This window comes from Sphaeramia orbicularis, chromosome 14 (genome assembly GCF_902148855.1).
Source record: "Sphaeramia orbicularis chromosome 14, fSphaOr1.1, whole genome shotgun sequence".
NCBI lineage: Eukaryota > Metazoa > Chordata > Actinopteri > Kurtiformes > Apogonidae > Sphaeramia > Sphaeramia orbicularis.
The window spans coordinates 33968699-33986615 of record NC_043970.1 but is presented as its reverse complement, the minus strand read 5'-3'; the positions used below and the strand labels follow the sequence as shown (position 1 = coordinate 33986615).

General features: G+C 38.5%; 3 protein-coding genes across 6 annotated transcripts in view; 2 read left to right on the top strand and 1 right to left on the bottom strand.

Moving 5' to 3' along the window:
* The window catches only part of caln2 (calneuron 2), a 35656-nt gene extending 33093 nt beyond the window's left edge, over positions 1–2563 (top strand). For both annotated transcript variants that reach the window (XM_030154876.1, XM_030154877.1), the window contains exon 6: positions 1060–2563. In XM_030154876.1, the coding sequence (XP_030010736.1) occupies positions 1060–1187 (128 nt within the window). In that variant the 3' untranslated portion in view covers positions 1188–2563. The remainder of the gene's footprint in view (positions 1–1059) is intronic.
* A 2818-nt stretch (positions 2564–5381) lies between these two features.
* Positions 5382–9457, bottom strand: sdf2 (stromal cell-derived factor 2). The gene is made up of 3 exons (XM_030154834.1): positions 9230–9457; positions 7478–7674; positions 5382–6698 (listed from the first exon to the last, which is right to left on the bottom strand). The coding sequence occupies exons 1-3, from the start codon at positions 9447–9449 to the stop codon at positions 6399–6401; spliced, it is 717 nt and encodes a 238-aa protein (XP_030010694.1). The 5' UTR covers positions 9450–9457; the 3' UTR covers positions 5382–6398.
* Positions 9458–9603: 146 nt separating this feature from the next.
* The window catches only part of supt6h (SPT6 homolog, histone chaperone and transcription elongation factor), a 15993-nt gene continuing 7679 nt past the window's right edge, over positions 9604–17917 (top strand). Inside the window, exons 1-21 of one of the 3 annotated variants that reach the window (XM_030153694.1) lie at positions 9604–9814; positions 10908–11018; positions 11099–11266; positions 12487–12560; positions 12697–12883; positions 13008–13086; positions 13288–13543; positions 13698–13799; positions 13951–14064; positions 14195–14284; positions 14400–14542; positions 14668–14813; positions 14949–15059; positions 15190–15470; positions 15577–15731; positions 16146–16341; positions 16513–16652; positions 16775–16892; positions 16989–17065; positions 17185–17320; positions 17434–17571. In XM_030153694.1, the coding sequence (XP_030009554.1) occupies positions 9631–9814; positions 10908–11018; positions 11099–11266; positions 12487–12560; positions 12697–12883; positions 13008–13086; positions 13288–13543; positions 13698–13799; positions 13951–14064; positions 14195–14284; positions 14400–14542; positions 14668–14813; positions 14949–15059; positions 15190–15470; positions 15577–15731; positions 16146–16341; positions 16513–16652; positions 16775–16892; positions 16989–17065; positions 17185–17320; positions 17434–17571 (3006 nt within the window). In that variant the 5' untranslated portion in view covers positions 9604–9630. Of the gene's footprint in view, positions 9865–9948; positions 10082–10907; positions 11019–11098; positions 11267–12486; positions 12561–12696; positions 12884–13007; positions 13087–13287; positions 13544–13697; positions 13800–13950; positions 14065–14194; positions 14285–14399; positions 14543–14667; positions 14814–14948; positions 15060–15189; positions 15471–15576; positions 15732–16145; positions 16342–16512; positions 16653–16774; positions 16893–16988; positions 17066–17184; positions 17321–17433; positions 17572–17917 lie in introns of those variants that run through there. The other 2 variants (XM_030153695.1, XM_030153696.1) reach the window with 2 other exon arrangements.

The following is a 17917-nucleotide window of genomic DNA, read 5'->3' as shown; positions in this document are numbered from 1 at the left end:
TCATGCCAGTTTGACTTTTCAGAGTCACTACTTCGCGAATGACGGTACACTCTGACGTGGAAGTTACAGAGAAAGTGTGTATGTTTAAATATCATAAAGCATTGTCTTTGTTCTTGGTTTTGTCTCAGTCCTTAAAGTGGTTAAAACTAACACCACAATGTGATAAATAATGTAAATGCTATCAATACTAAATTACGCTTTTTGCCATTTTAGAGGTTTCACTTCTTCTTAATTTCTTCTCACTTACACAAATATCATGATGTGTCAGAGATGATTGTCTTGGACTGTGTTGTGGATTTGCTGAGTGCGACACCTGCCATCATCTTCATGAGTTATTCTTTGATTGTCTCTGTCATACTCCTAGTTTGTAAGAGGAATTCATTGCTGGTATTAGTCCTTCTGTAGGATCTGTTAATAGTAACACAATTGCAAAAAATCATAAGACTTATCCTTTATTAACACAGTTGGTTGAGACTTGTAATCTTGTAGACTTTATGAAGTCTGCCTCATTACCACAAATGTATGAGGTCAATGTTTTTACTTACTTATAGTATATTCAAATTAACACAGCACTCATCTGCTATAGAAAACCACACAACGGTCTACAATCTCTAGAAAAAAAGAGCTTCAAGTCAAAAGAGCGACAAACAGAGGATAAAAGGGAATCTTAACTTCAGTCAGATGTCACTGTCATTTGTCATAAGATGTTCATGTAAATCTCTGAACCACTTGTGAATTTGGTCAAAAACATGTTTTATGAAGATACAATGACCTTTGACCTCTGGCTACCAAAATATAATAATTTCATCTTTGAGTTCAAGTGACTGTTGGTGCCACTTTTCAAGAATTTCCCTCAAGGCATTTCCAAGATATTGTCTTTTAATCCTAATGGGACCCAGTAATGGGCATACAGACCTTTTCACAGAGGTGTGTGAATGAGTCTAGAAAATACACAGAAGTAGAAATCACCATTACGTGAGAATCACGTACTAGGCCTAAGTGAAAACGTGTTCAAAGTCTTCATGTAACTGGGCTGTCTTGCATCTTTTCTCTTTTCAGTGCATCCTAAGAAGAAGAATCGTCAGACGTGTGTCAGGAAAAGCCTGATCTGCGCCTTCGCTATGGCTTTCATCATCAGTGTCATGCTTATTGCAGCCAATCAGATGCTGCGGAATGGCATGGAGTAACCAATTGCACTGTGAGCATGGGGAGTGGACAGAATAGCCATGACCTCACATCTTGTCTTTACAGCCAAAGCTGGACCAGCCACAACCCAAGCACTTCTCTGAACAATCAGTTGTGTTTTTTTGTTTAGTTTTCAGTTTAACTTATAGAAGCAGCATGTAAGTGCAATGAAGAGAGATATATTTGTTTCCTATTGAAGATGTCACCTTGTAAAGTTACTGGACTTAGTGATTTTAAGGAAACTGAACAGAGAAGGAAATATGTTTTTATATATTAAATTGTGATAAGAGGGTTTTATTTTGCTGTTTTCAAGACAGAGACCACCCTTTAAACTTGATTTTCTAATTACCTAAAATGTTTATAACATTTATCAGGTGCTTTGAGCCATTATTAATTTAAATAAAAAAAAAAACAAACAGTGGATATTATGGACAACTGCATACTTACCCCAAAAGAGTCACAATGAATGTGCATTAAGTGAATGTGGGCGCTGAATGTTGGGTACAGCATTGAACTGCATTTTCTTTATTTTTTAATCTCACCTCTCATCATTTGTAAACATCACACCCTCTGTTAAATGTCGGCATCCTTGGCTCCGTCCAGTAATCTTGGGGCATATGAAATTTTTATGTGTATCTTCAAGGAGCACAACTCAATACTCAGTGAGGGACCAGTCGAGAATAATCACAGCCACACTAGCTCTACAGGACTGATTTATTACTTACAATTTGTGTGGCTGCATATGGACAGTTTTGTTGATTTGAATCATGTTAACTCACACTGAATCAGGCTCAGAGTTTTAAATATACAGAGGTTTCAATTAAGAGACACCAAAAATGTCTAATGTTTGAAGGTTTGGACTAATAAAAGGACCGGATCAAGGGAATTTTTAGGTACATATTGTAATAAAAATGTTTAATTTATGCATCTCATTATTATAATACTGCCCAAATGTGGTAAATAGAGGCCACACAGAAGCATGCCAGTATCTACACTGCCATATGAAACCACATCATAATTACTCCAATTCCAGACCCCTGTGGATTTCATTGTATATAGAGCACTACTTAGCTTGTGTAATGTATTACTCCTTTCAACAGCAGAATGTATAAAGGGTAGAAACTAGTGAGATATATCAGGGATTTAAAGTAGAGTGCTGTGATGCGCTGTTGGTACAGCTGTTATCTTGGAAGAGGTTGCATCCTGGTGGTTTAAATCAGAACTGCAGCTAAACGCTTGAACAACCGTGTTTACAAGGTGTTCAGAAGTGAAGAACAACACCACTGAATTTTACCTTCGATATGTGACAGAAACATGTCACAAGGGCAGTTTTGTGTGGACCGGGGAGCATTCATGTCTATTTCCTAAAGCAAAAAAAGAAAAAAAAAAGAAAAAAAAAGAAATAAAAACAAGCTTTGTTTTGTTGTGTTCCCCATAACTGAAACTGTTGTCACTTTGAACTGACAAGCTGAAGGTGACTGCTGCTGTACCTGGGGAAGTTTCTGGGGTCATAGTTATGTTTTATGGCTCAGCAGAGATCACACCACAGCTTTACAAGCGTCTAGGGATGAGGAAATTTGGAGAGGCTTACAGGCATTTACAAGCACTGTTTTTTTGTAATGGGGCTGCTCTGAACTGAACATCCCAGTGACACCACAGAGTAAACTTCAGGATGTCACTGTCACTGCAGATGCCACTTCTGGCACAGAGTTGCTGATGTTTCTTAATACTGAATAAAAAATACAGTATGCCATAACAGCAACATAAAGAGTGTGGAATGCTTTGCTGTAGGGTGCTCCCTTTGGACACAACCATAGTGGAGACTGAACCAGTGAATACCTTGGGGAGTTTTTTCTTTTTCTTTTTCTTTTTTTTTGCAAAACAGTGCATTTCATTTAAATTATTGTGCAGCTGTGTAAGCTTAAATACTGTCCAAGTCAGACAGAAGGGAAAGAAAACACGAGTGGCGAGGGCTTTCTCTTAAAACAAAAAATAGCTTTGTAAGATCAAGTACCACAGTAAAAATGTATTATACTGTAAATCAGTATGCATGTTGTTGTTTAGATTTTCATGTCTATGAAAGACAGGGAAATCCATTTAATCTTTCTTTGTGGTGGCACAGCCTTGATTTCAATGTAGGTATGTATGTACTACTGTCACATATTTGACTTTCCAATTTATACTGTAATAGCCATTTTTTCTAGTTTCTACCAGCTATTAATCAAATCAGAGAGCAGGAGAGGGCATTTTCATAAATATGCAAATACAAGGTCACATCATCATCATCTCTGTTTCACACCATCTAGGTTAGAGTCTCTCACTGTGGATGGTTAAAATTTACAATGAATACAGTATATTGTGTGTTTTAGTCACATTAGGTTTGTATGGAATGTTCTCACTGCCTCATAGTCCTGTATAAACTGCTGTAAAATGTATGCTATCCTTGTAAGTCAGTTTATGTCTTTGATATTCTCAGCACATTGACATCTGACCAACGGACCATGTTTTCACCTTTGTCTATTAGCGTCATGGTCCTTTTAAAACCAGCATAGACCACTTTATCTTCACAATTCTCAAATGTTTGTGCCATTCAGACATCCTTGCATGGCTATGTAAGGGAAACTCGTTTGAAAGACCTTTTATCAACACTTTTGAAGTTTACATTATTATACTGTTCATCTGTAACAGGACGGGATCAGTTCATGATTTTCATGTTTTTGAAAGTTGCTTTTGAAATTTGTTTTTACCAAAACATCTTTTACCTTGTAGATTGTATAGAGATAAAAACTAAACACAGATATGTAATACGACCTTGGCATGCTGCTTAGAAAAGGAGAAAGAAAACAGCAATAGTTACCAACTGAATGGATATTTAAAAATGCAAATAACAAATTTAATCAGTTTAATCTAAAAATATATCCATATATGTTTATGCAATAAAACCTTGTTTTGATAGAAAAATCAGACATTTGTGTTTATTTATGGAAAATGTTTGCCTTGAGATATTGAAATAATTCAGTCAGATTTTTTTTAAGAGTCATAAGAGTATGAACAACTCTGTTTGCTTCATTTGACTACCAGCCCATAATCCAAGGATTTTAGTTTACAATGACACAATGCATACAACAAATCCATGAATGTAAGAAAATAGATGACTTGTAATACTTTTTGGGAGTATTTTCTTTTAAATCACTGATAATCATTTATTGTTCATGATTACAGCACTGTAAAGTTCTACGATACAATAACAGCCTAATAACTGCTGCTAAATTCCCCATACATCAATGTAGCAATGGTAAAAGATTCCTTCTCTTTGAGGGCTAAACAAGGTGTCGAGCAGAAATACCATCTCTGACAGTTACTTACTGTGCAGCAATCCCTTATCAGTCAGTATGAAGCAGGGTTGCTGCTTTGCTTGTCAGTTTTCATTACAGTAGCAGTGTTTTTATAAATACCAGCCCTAAAAATAGAAGAACAACACAGGGTGCTTCTACTTAAGGGGCCTGTGCTGCATTTCTCCAAGCAGGTCTAGTGTGCATCCATGCCTCTGTATATCTGAGATCACACAAACAGAGCCACATAGGAGAGAGTGCTTTTCATTTTCCAACTTCACCTTCTACCGACTGCTTTAAGAAATGCATACAAAGGTGCTCACACCGCAGTCAGCATCTTAACAGTTAGTTCAGATTGGATCAGAAGGGAATTCCTGCAAAGATGTGTTGGCTTGTGTAATCATTCTCAATCATGATAATTAGGCAGTAGCTATAGGTCAATGACAAATAGTCAATGGGCCCATAATACAAGTAGCTCATTTGAAATGGGATTAGCCTTAGCAGATGCCCTCAAAGCCCATTAGCCACCAGATAATGAACCAAAACATGCCATTAAGTGGACAAACAAGGCATTATGCTAAGTGTAATGATCCAAGTAGACAGTTATAGCTTTCCTTAGTTGGAATCGTTTGGTCTGTTTTCAGTTTCCTCTGAGATGAAAGAGTTGGGCAAAAGAGGTGATTCAATCATGAAGTCCCATTAAGGAGCAAGTTAAGGAAGAAGTGCTTATAATTGGTTGTTGTTTAGATGTTGCTTCAGTATGCTGTGTAAATTGATTCAGGAAGAACCAATTGTGAAGAGTCATCAGATCATGTCAGATGAAAGTCAGTAAAACATACAATTAAAAGATGACTGACGCTATTATGCAGAAAAAAGATCACTTTAATATGAGGTATTCATTGCAGGCTTGTTGCTCTGGTGAACCTTTAGAACAAAAGGCTGATCGAACACACATCCATGCAGACAGCATGAACGTAAAATACTGTACTTTGTCCTCGCACTCCAAAGTGATCACAAAATACAGTTTAATGATGTGAAATACAACCTATAAATCCCTGTTTACAGTTAGATGTAAAAACATTATAACAAACTTTTTTTCCAAGTCAATTTGAAAAGGATCATACTAAAAGAAAATTGCTTGTGGTCTCATGTCAGTTACTGTGAAAACAGTGTCCAGGCAATACTGACTGACAAAACATTAACACTGCTTATAAACGGTCTGAACACACAAATTGGTGTTTCCAACTAATGGCACAGAATACAAGAACATTCTTTAAAACCAGTAAAAGGCACAAGTGTAACAATGTTCAATTTAGTCCATGAAATGCTCACTTCACTTAAATACTGTATGCTGAAAAATCCTTTGTATTGTAGTGTGAGTGCTGATGGTAATAAATAACAGCTCCGAGCAACACCTCCTCTTGGATGTTAAAGTGTAACCCACTGTAATAAAAACCTTTAAAATCTAAAACACTATTTTAGTAGCATTATGTCTTCCTGCACCTATTAAGGCAAAATATACTGCTGCTGAAATTATACTAAAGGCCACGGGCCCATTTGTTCTGAGTTTAGCTGAGGATTCACTTGTGTTTCCAAATAACTGTCCACTGAAAATAAAGAAGCTTGCATGGATTTGATGAGATAAAGTCACTGCACCCTGATTCATGGTAGCTGACTTTGGCATATTCTCCTTAAAAGATGGCAGTGAGAGCAGAGACAAAGGTCGATAAAAGAGAAAAACAAGACAGGAAAAGGGCACAAAGAGACAAACTGGAGGTTGCTGGTGTATATGTAAAAAGAGATGGGAGGTAAGAAGACAGGTAAACAGAGAGGACAGTGGGGACAGACAGGAGCAGAGAAGAGTAAAAAAGAAGGTCAAGTTCAAAACTCGGTGTGTGAGTGACTGTAGTCCCGGCTGCCTGCTGGACTCTCACTGGGCTTCATGAAGATCCCTTCCATGGCTTTCCACAGGCTGTGCTGGCTGGGGCTACTCATGGCATGGACTTCCCTCTGGCCCTGGATCGGTCGTCCGTACTGCTCGCCCGTCACTGACAGCAAAGCGTCAGTGGCCCTGTGACGGAAGTGGACGGCCTCTTCACGTTTCCATATGGTCCCCCCACACTGTACTGTCCACTCATCAAGGTGATCACCTTCCCCTTCCTCACCAAATGCACTCACCTCCTGGAGCAACAAAAAATGCTATTTATGAATATTTTTGCTTTCAAATATCAAATACCTTCAAATGTACTGGATTATACATCAGGTTCTTTAAGTGATTAAGGGTTAAGGGAGGCAAGACAGACCAAAGTTGACTCTATTAGTGGGTAATGTGCATAAAATCAATGAGATAAACCGGGGCCTTGCACTGAGAGTAATATTTACTGTTCGGGGATTTTAATCACTCCATTAAAAGGTGCCATAAAACAGATGATGAGGGGACTGATTTGCAGGATTGTTCCAGGTTGCACAATAATTTAACAGTCTTGATTTAAACATTGTGACAAAATCTGTGACAAGTAACAATATTTTTTTTATCATCTCAAGGTAGACATCCTTCACCCCATTACATTTTAGGTGGACAGTGTTATGACACATTGTCTTGATTGGAGAGGTTTTTCCCTGACCCAAGGCTATTTTCCCACAGAATCTGGTACATTTGCTGAAGTGTAGGAGCTGCTGTCAAATTAGGTTCCCAGCAATGCCCTTCTGCTGTTGCTCAATTTGCACTAAGTGTGAAGGGCGTGTCTCTGAAAACATGTCATTATATTACGAAATGGTATGATATAGTATGTAATGAAATTAATAAGTAGCTGTAACTTTGCATAAACATCTATATAATGACCTACTGTTCATGCAGTGTTTATTGTCAGAACCACTTTTTTACACTGACATATATACAAATAATTTCCCAAATCTATGTGAGTTAACTCTATGTACTCCTTGTAACACATAAGACCCACCTGGTTTGAGGACAGCGGGGATGCAAAGTAGTGGCTATGGAGGTTACGACCTGTGTTGACATGGGTGAGGCGAATTGTCTGCCCACACTTCACTGGGGTACCTCGATGACACACAGTGTCTCTTGTCCCACGAATACTCCAATAACTGTTGCTGTCTTCCACTGCAGTCACTCCTGTTACAGACTGTTGCCCACTACCTGTGACAAACACAAAGAAACACACAAAACAGCCAGAGTGAGCAGAGATACTTAAAATGAACAGACCCTCAGGAAAGTGACCAGCAACACACAGTTGTTTTGCACATAAAAGCTTACTTAACTGGCAAAGAATCCTTAATTATGTCAGTGATTTGAGTTGTGCTGAGTCTTTTCAAAGAGGCAAGGTCAGGAAAACACAAAACAAGAAATTAATGCTTGTCAGACATTCCATTTTAAATATTTTAATAAGGTTTTTCCCAGGATTATCACAGGTTTTCCGAGGATCATCTTTGGACCTGCTGCTGTGGTCCTGCCTCTCTCCTGCCTTCATCATCATCATCACTCACTTATCCTCAACTGCCTCCATGTGTCTCCCCCTACTCCCCCCTTCTCCCCCAGTCTCTATCGCTATTGCTCTCTCTTTTTCTCTTTCTTTACCCTCTCTCTTTAACCCCAACTGGTCAAGGGAGACAGCCATCCTCCAGGAGTCTGGGTCTGCTCGAGGTTTCTCCCTGTTAAAGGGAAGTTTTTCCTCGCCACTGTCACCAGTGACAAGTGTTTGCTCCTGGAGGATTCTGTTGGGTTTCTGTAAATTGGCTTAGAGTCTGGTTTTGACCAACTCTATATATAAAGTGTCATGAGATAACTTTTTTGTTGTGATCTGGTGCTATATAAATAAAATTTGATTGATTGAGTGATTTGATTGGTTTTCCCCTGTAAGTCGCTTTGGAAAAAAGCGTCTGCCAAATGCATAAACATAATGCAAGTCAGATGAGTCTGGTGTGTCTGGTTTAACTTTGCACCTTAGGTGTCACGTTTGCAAATGAATTCCAGTTTGGGCAACACTGACAGCTATTAAATCTAAAGCAATATAATGATAAAGTACTTATAAATATCATGGCCTGGAAGAGTACATGCCTACTTTTAACACAAATACCTGTTTCTTTGGATTATGTGGTTCCAAAAGGGGAATCAGTACAACATGGACTGTCTGCTGTGATAATTTATGTATTAACTGTAGCTTTATGTGATTCCTCTTCTGGAGCTTTACCCATTTAACTTATCTGTACACCCCGGGCCATAATGAAACCAGGTCGTGGTGTTCATGGGTGAAATTTGACGTTTTGTAAGTTGAATGTCCTTATTTCCTAATGTCACATAACACAGGACAGCAGAGGTGGTGGCTTATCTGATCTGTCCACAGAAATGACACACCGGTATCAAGAGCTTTTGAGCACAAAACGAGATGGGTCAAATACGATCCTAAAACATTTTAAGCTCCAAAAGTAGCATTAGATGGATTTGCATTACTAATATTACTCAAACGTCATTTAACCTATACGTTATTGTCCCTAGATCTCCACAAACATGGACACAGTATACGATAGAAGTCAAAATGTAAGTCTGTTTGTACTGAGAAGGATCATTTTAACACCGTGACATAATAACATATGTTTAATAGGTTATTACAAGTGTAGTTAAGTTTCACCTTTACGACAAAGGCTAAAAAACCGTTTATTAAGGCTTAATAATTGGGTTGTTGGGGAAAACTCACCGGAGCCGTAGCGTACGTCGTGCGAATGCAGTCTCACATTGTGTTTTATGTTTAACAGTTTAATCACTGACCCACATGTTACAAAACTCAGTTCCGTGCCGAGTGAAAGTCCAAACATACAAGATAAAAATAAAACAAGGGTTGGTAAAAAGCCTTGAAGGACTGTACAGTTTGAGATATCCATTCCTTTAAGCCGCCGATGCCTCTGTGCGATTTGCATTATATTTCGCTACGTCATTGAAAAGGTACAGAGTGCCAACGTGGAGTGTAAAAAACAGCACCACCTAGCGCACCGGAGTGGTCACGGCACGGAGACATAGATATTATATAGTTAAAAATATATGGAAGCATAATGTGATATTTTAAAATTTTACACAAATATAGTATTGTATCTAGCATAAATGACAGTGTGTAAAGTATGTCGTGTTGGTTTGCTTTTATATTTGTCAGGTGAACCAGCAGGGGGTGTTACTCTGGAGAGCAAAGGGACAGAGTTTCCTTCACTGCCTCCCGGAATTGGCATCACGCTGCTCATCGGCCATTTTTACAAATACAAGCTCCTCGAAAACACAAAACACAACATAGGCACGATATTATTGTAAATATTCACGGAGTATACCGCCGCTTTGAGACGTGTAAGTCCAAATTCGCCGCGATCTTCTGCGACCTTTACATTGCACCGGTTACTAAACAGCCATCAACTTGATAAACACAGTTAAGCTAGCTGTTGTTGTTATTTCTTCTTATGCTAGGCTAACATACTCCAATGCGTTAGACTGCGAAGTTATGTGAGAGGCCTTGTTTTACTTTTATAACATTTATTTGGGTCCTGTTGTATTTGTCATCTATCAGGTTAGTGGATACAATACAGTACAAATGTATAGTGTTCAGACGTTAATAAATGGTAGCTAGCATGGTTAATGTTGGGTGATAATGTGTGGCTGCATGCTAACAGGGCTAGCACGGTTAGCTAACGTGAGTGATTGGTTTTCTTAAATTATCTTTTATTAACAATCTTTTGCGGCAACCAGACATTTTCCATCTAAAACATTGTGAATTGAACGTTCCCCTGTGTGGGTTAGCATAAACAGTCACTAAATGTTGGATTTGTTCTCTCAGTCACTGGTAGAAGTGTGCATTGCGACATTCTTTGCCTTTTTCTGGGGTAGGATGTAAGATGCCGGTAGCTCTAGAACCGAACAATAAAAAGTTTCATTTTTGAGAAAAGAGGTGGTACTTTACAAAGGTGTATATAAATAACCAAATCTGCAACAGCAGACACGTAGACGAAGAAAACAGACGAAGAAAAAAACACTAATATAAAGTCTTTGTAGCTTCTTTTTATGGGTCAAACACTGCAGTTAAATCCCTCGGTTAGTTGGACGTACAACGTTGCTCTTGTATGATTCTAGCAGAAAGGATTATGAACAATGCAACCGAGTCGTTCTTTATTAGATGTATTGTTATATAATAATTATTACATTACGTTTAACCTCAAAATATGAATTATTACGTAACTATAATTATTGCAGTTCATACAGGATAGGAGAACACATTATTAGAATAAGTCATACAGAATCAGAGGTTTGTTAAATATCACTAGCATTATGACATTATGATATGGTATGTGTTGAAATGCTCAACTCATGTTTATCTGTTATCTTGTACTATTTTGCAGGACCTGCAAACATGTCAGACTTTATTGAAAGTGAAGCTGAGGAGTCAGAAGAGGAGTTTGAGGAGAAAGACTTAAAGCCCAAGAAAACCCAGAGGTTTATGGAGGATGATGGTAAGATTTTTTACTGTTTTCCTTTAGCAGTGAGGTTGCATCAGGTTACGTGTGGACCACTCACTGTAAGTTTTTCACAGATGAAGAAGAGGAAGAAAATACGGAGGATCAGGATGAGCAAGGCAATTTACGTGGACTTATTGATGATGGAGAGGAAGAGGCTGATGAGGATGAAGAGCCTCAAAGGAGTGGTAGTGGAGAGGGTAGTGATTCGGAAGAGGAAGTTAAGCATCGACGAAAAAAACGCAGTAAGTCTTCCCTGTGTTTTTATTATATAATATCTGCTGTACAGTGTTCTGTGTGATGTTGTGATTGTTTCTGAGGTCCCAATACAAATGATTTTTATTTTTATCTGGATAATTTGTTAAAGATTGTCATAATGTGCTGTTGTCCTGTTTTGTTTCTCCAATAAACATAACACTAACATATGTGATATAAGCAACATATATGCTTTTCTGTCTATGAGATGTTAATGTTGTATTCAGTACTCTGAGAATACTAAAAGGCAGTTAGAGTATTTCATTTTTGCATAAGGATCATGACACAGGGAAACTAAAAGGACACTCAGTGGCGTACCTACACAAAGGCCCGGTAATCTTATTATACACTCAGATGCTCAATCATGAAATGCAAGAGAGTAAAAAGGGTCTGCTCCAAAATGTAACAGATTCCTCCTTGCTGTGCCCTTCTGCTAATTGATTACCATGAAAAACAGTGCATTGTTTTAAACATGCAACAAAGACACATCTTTGGTGCACAGTAATGATTATATTCTAGACAACCTGAGCAGACCTCAAGCATATTTTTGGCATCTGTTGATCATGCTAAGCAGGTTATTTCCCCTGTTCCCAGCTCCATATGTTGTGGGTCCATTTGCATATTTGTTGCATTAATCTGTGCAGCTGCTGCTTGATGTTGAATCTTGGCTGTTGGGGGATATTTTCACATAATTGCGTTTTGTAGAGAAATAATATGGCTCAGTAGCTCACTGCAGGTATGCAGACTGAAAATATAGGATCTGTAATTAAGAAGTATTTTATTGATTAATCATTAATTATTATTTTCTGGCTTAATTATTCTTTCTGTAAAAGATTTTTAAAAAGCCTTTCATGATCGATAGACAGACTGACGGACAGACTGATTGACTAACTGATGTTTCATTAACTCCTATTTAAAGCACAATAAGAACAGGTGCTTGGGAAAAATGTGAGAAGTAAGATTTGTTTTTTATGTAAAAAAAAAAATTATAAATAAATAACATTAGTCTTAGCATTAGTTACTTATATTATTTTTTAATCACTGGAAAATACTAATCTAAGCAAGCATTATGATGTAGAAAAAATCATCCTTTACCAGTTCAATTTTACTCAGTCATTGTGTAGTTTAGTTTATAAAATCATTTTGTTGCTAATATAATACAACTCATTAAAACAGAAACTGACGCCTTGACACTTGCTCCTTTTGACAGATTATGATGATTACCTGGACGATGATGATCTTGACCTCATTGAGGAAAACTTGGGTGTTAAAGTGAAGAGGAGGGTAAGAATGGTTCAATGCATCATCTCTGTTTTTTGTTGTTTGTCAGCATAGAATTTTCATTCAGTGTTCTGTGTATTTTTGAACCCTGTTTATTTGCTGTTCACTGGGCTGATTTTGTGCCCCTTTTGTCTTGCAGAAGAAGAAATATGATCGCGTCAAAACAATGGACGATGATGAAGAAGACGATGATGAGAAAGACTTGATTGCGGATGAAATCTTTCATGGGGATGGAGATGGAGAGGGTGAGCTGGAAGAAGGCGAGGCTGTTGATGAACCTCTCCAACAAGCAGATGATGATGAAGAGGGAGAAGAAGAGGAATCAGGTAGGGTAGAAGGGGTTTATTATTTTTAATTAATAGGGTTATTGATTATTTTCTAAAAAGTAGACATAATAGTTGATGTCACACAAATTATTTATATTTTAAAAAATTCTTCTGTTATTCCTAGATATTGATGACTTTATTGTGGATGATGATGGCCAACCTATCACCAAGAAGAAGAAGAAATTTCCAGGATACACAGATGCGTGAGTGTTCTGAATAACTAACATTATGCCATTGCCTTTCAATTAAACATTTGCCTCAGTTTTCTTTTACTATACAGGGCCACTGTAATACTGAAATAGGCCTTCATAGTCAATAAAAAGTACTGATGCATACTAGGAAATACAAGTATGAAATAGAAAATGATGAGCTGCCCTAACAAATGATTGTTCATCCTTCCACAGAGCTCTCCAGGAAGCCCAGGAGATTTTTGGTGGCGACTTTGACTTCGCTGACTTTGATGCAGATGCTTATGACCAAGGTGAGGAGGAGGAAGAGGACCAGGATGAGGAGGGTTGGGACCGACCCAAGAAACAGATTAAGAGGAGGCAAGGGAGAAAGAGCATCTTTGAGATCTATGAGCCCAGCGAGCTGGAAAGTAGTCACATGACCGACCAGGACAATGAGATCCGCTCAACAGACATGCCTGAGAGGTTCCAGGTGGGTGTGTTTGCTGGTCTCTACTACAGTGTTTTTGTTGCTTGCAGTTTAGTTTCAATTTTGTGATATTCCTTTATTGACCCCATTGATGTGTAACACTTTGCTTTATAGTAGATTTATATGTATGACTTGCTTGACATTCTCTTTATCTTAGTTAAGAGCCATCCCTGTTAAACCTGCTGAGGATGATGAGCTGGAAGAGGAAGCAGAGTGGATCTTTAGACATGGGTTTTCAACCCTCACTATTTCCATGCAGGTATGACCTTTGCCATGCAAAAATGTATTGATAACTTTCTTGAAATTCAGTGTACCTCAGCTGATTGTTCTTCCATGGGCCAAAACATTTTGGATTTTGTCTCATGTATCTTTATACAAATATAGTAACATTCTATTTGTGCCTTAAACAGGAGAGCACAGATTATCTAGACAGAGGAACAACCACAAATTTCAGCAGGAAAGGTCCCAGCACAATTGCTAAGATCAAAGAGGCTCTCAACTTCATGAGGAATCAGCAGTTTGAGGTAGAGTGACCTCTCCTGTGTGACAAACATTTTTTCCTAAATATTTCTTTATTTAGTCTTTAAGAGTCTTACAAGTAGGTCCACAAAAATATATGTTAAATGTGATCCCATTCTATCCTTATTTTTTCAGGTTCCATTCATAGCATTTTACAGAAAGGAATATGTGGAGCCAGAGCTGAACATTAATGACCTGTGGAAGGTGTGGCAGTGGGATGAAAAGGTGAAAACAGAAGTTTTCTTTAGACTTATTGAACATCAATGTGAAAGAGAAAATCCTATTTTTAATAACATGATTTATTGACCTGTAATCCTCATTTCATTTTAAAACCCACCAGTGGACACAGCTGAAGACCAGGAAGCAGAACCTTACCCGTCTGTTTCAGAAGATGCAGTCTTTCCAATTTGAGCAGATCTCCGCTGATCCTGACAAACCATTGGCTGATGGCATCCGTCCCCTCGACACCGCCGACATGGAGAGGTATGTCTTTAGTTCACAAAAGAAGAGAGACTCAAGTAATTCAAAGTGGGTTCTTATGTAAGGTATTTATTAGGACCATCCTCCTGCACCATAAACAATACAGTATCTGTCACTGTTTTTTGTAGACTGAAAGATGTGCAAACTCTTGAAGAGCTGGGTGATGTGTACAACCACTTTCTGCTCTACTATGGCCGAGACATCCCTAAGATGCAGAATGCTGCCAAGGCCAACAAGAAGAGGCTCAAAAAGATCAAAGAAGTGTCAGAAGATGGTAAGACAGATGGAGCTAAATTAGTCTGTAATGATGATGTGACCTGTCAACATGTTCAGTTGTTATTCAGACTGCTGTATGAACTTTTATCCTGTTTTGATGATGTTAAAGCAGACTAATGCTAACTGCCTGTAGGTGAGGAGGAAGAATTAGAGGTGGAGGAGGAAGAAGAAGAGCAGAAAGGACCTGATCTCAAGCTGGCTTCTCGCAGGGATATGTACAGCATCTGTCAGAGTGTAGGTCTCGGTAAGTCTTTTTCTTTTAATGGACATGCCAAGAAGTCAGTATTCACTAGCATTTAATGTATACCCCTTTCTCATTCACTGCAGTGGTAACTCTTCTTTCTCTTTGTTTTTTCCTATTTATTTTACTTAAGATGGCTTAGCTAAAAAGTTTGGATTGACTCCAGAGCAGTTCGGAGAAAATCTGAGAGACAGTTACCAGCGTCACGAGACAGAGCAGTTCCCAGCTGAGCCTGTGGAGCTGGCCAAAGACTACGTTTGCAGTCAGTTCACCACCCCAGAGGCTGTGCTGGAAGGGACCAGGTACATGGTAGCTATGCAAATTGCTCGGGAACCTTTGGTGAGGCACGTCCTGCGACAGACCTTCCAAGAAAGAGCCAAGATCAACATTAAGCCTACCAAGAAAGGGAAAAAGGTATTAGCATGTTTTATCTCTGACATTTAACAAAACGTTACTCATGAGTCTGTGTTTTTTAAAGCACTGTCCTAAACCTTTTTTAACATTTGCTCACTTCCTTTAGGAAGTAGATGAAGCTCATTTTGCCTACTCCTTCAAGTATCTTAAGAACAAACCTGTGAAAGAGCTAAATGGTGATCAGTTTTTGAAGATGTGCTTGGCAGAGGATGAAGGGCTGCTCACCATTGACATCTGTATTGACCTTATAGGGGTCAAAGGGTAAGTGGGTCTTAGCTCTGTAGTATGACGTTGGACTGCTAATATAGTTGTAGCCTGATGGGGCTGTCTACACTTAAAATATTTATAATTATCCAGATGAGGAACATTAGAGGTTTTTATGATTCTTTATAATAAATAGCTTAAGCACATCCCATTGCAGTAAGACATTTACCAGACACACAGAACGGGATGTAACAGTTTGTTGTCATTTTTGGGTTAGCATCTGTAGCTTAGATGTTGTAGGAGAGAAGGTTTGATAAGTAGGATAGCTCCCTTGAGTTTAATTTCTCTGAGTTTTAGACTGGAACTTGTAGTTTTTTAATCTACAAGCTTGACAGTAGAGCACAGGGCTTTTGAGTTATTACTCTGGTAATAAAAAAAAAAAAAACACACTTTCACTCTGTGTCTTTTCAGGTACGCCGGGGACCAGACTTACTTTGATGAAATCAAACAGTTCTACTACAGGGACGAGTTCAGTCACCAAGTGCAGGAGTGGAACAGGCAGCGAACCTTGGCCATAGAGAGAGCTCTAAATCAGTTCCTCTACCCACAGATGGCCAAAGAGCTCAAGAGCAAGCTGACTGCTGAGGCCAAAGAGAGCATTGTCAGGGTAATGTGGCCTGATGTCTACAGTAAATCTGTCTAGTTGTTGTATTATCTTATCTGCCTTCATATATCTCAGTTAAATTGGAAATTATTTAGCATAATATAAAACATGTCGTAAAACTGTGGGTAATGGTGTCATACATAAAAGTCATTCTAAATGTTGTGTTTTTTGCAGTCATGTTGTCGCCGCTTATATAACTGGCTTAAGGTGGCACCGTACAGGCCAGATCAGCAGGTTGAGGAAGATGATGACCTTATGGATGAGAGTCAGGGCAAAGGCATCCGGGTGTTGGGAGTAGCCTATGCACCCAGCAGGTATGGCATGTCATCCCAGGTGTACAAGTTCCCAAAAATCACTGCTTTTAAGAGAAATGCATTTTTAGTGGAAATTACATAATTATACAAACATTCCTAATTTTGGGGTTTTGTCCTGACAGAGATACACCTGTGTTCTGTGCACTCATCAACGGAGAGGGAGAGGTGGTGGACTTCTTGCGATTGCCCTACTTCATGAAGAGGAGGAATGCCTTTAGGGAGGATGAGAGAGAGAAGAAGGTACAAGCAGTTGACAATCTGTCAAGGGTTTTAATGTTATAGAATCAAATGTTCTTGAATGCATTGTCATTCATCTTCTCTCTATATCATCTTCAGGCAAATGACATTGAGAATCTCAAAAGGTTTTTGTCCAGTAAGAAACCTCATGTGGTTGCAGTTGCTGGGGAGAACAGGTGAGTGTTTCATGTTTCTGCTGTTACATGTCCATGCTTTGCATATTATTTACATGTTGAAGTAAATCTGAAGTGTAGGATTTTAGTAAAACATTATTCCATACCTGTCTTGCATGCAGAGATGCCCAAATGATCATGGAGGACATCAAGAGGACTATCAGTGAACTTGAGCAGGAGTCATCTCTGCCCGCTGTTGGAGTGGAGCTTGTTGACAATGAACTGGCCAAGCTGTACATGAACAGCAAGAAGTCTGAGGTAATAAACTTTCCACACATACAACCCTTTCCATACAGAAACAGAATTGTCATGAGTGGTGTCAGTGTTCATTAACTTCCAACTGATTATCTGACCGTCTATTTCTCATGCAGGTTGATTTCAGGGATTATCCTCCTTTACTACGGCAAGCTGTGTCCATTGCCAGGAAGATCCAAGATCCTCTGGTGGAATATGCTCAAGTCTGCAGCACCGATGAAGATATTCTTTGCCTCAAACTGCATCCACATCAGGTAAGAGATGAAAGAAGATAGGGTTGTTTGGCCTTACCTTACTTTATGTGGATGAGTCAATTAAAATTAAGAACATTTCTGTGATATTTGGAAAATTTGGCGCACAGAGCCCATCTTCCTTAAGTCATTGGTAGAGTTATGTTAATTGTTTATTGCTTTACTTTTAAGAAACATTAAGACACTAAGGTGTCTGTGTCAATCAAGGTTACTATAATTAACAAAAATTAAAAATAAGACTTCAAGTGAAAAAATCATTTTGTCAACTGCAATAGAAATAAAAACAACACGAAACAAAAAAAAAAAAAATACAGTGCAATAAACTAAAACTGATTTTGGTCCGTATCAT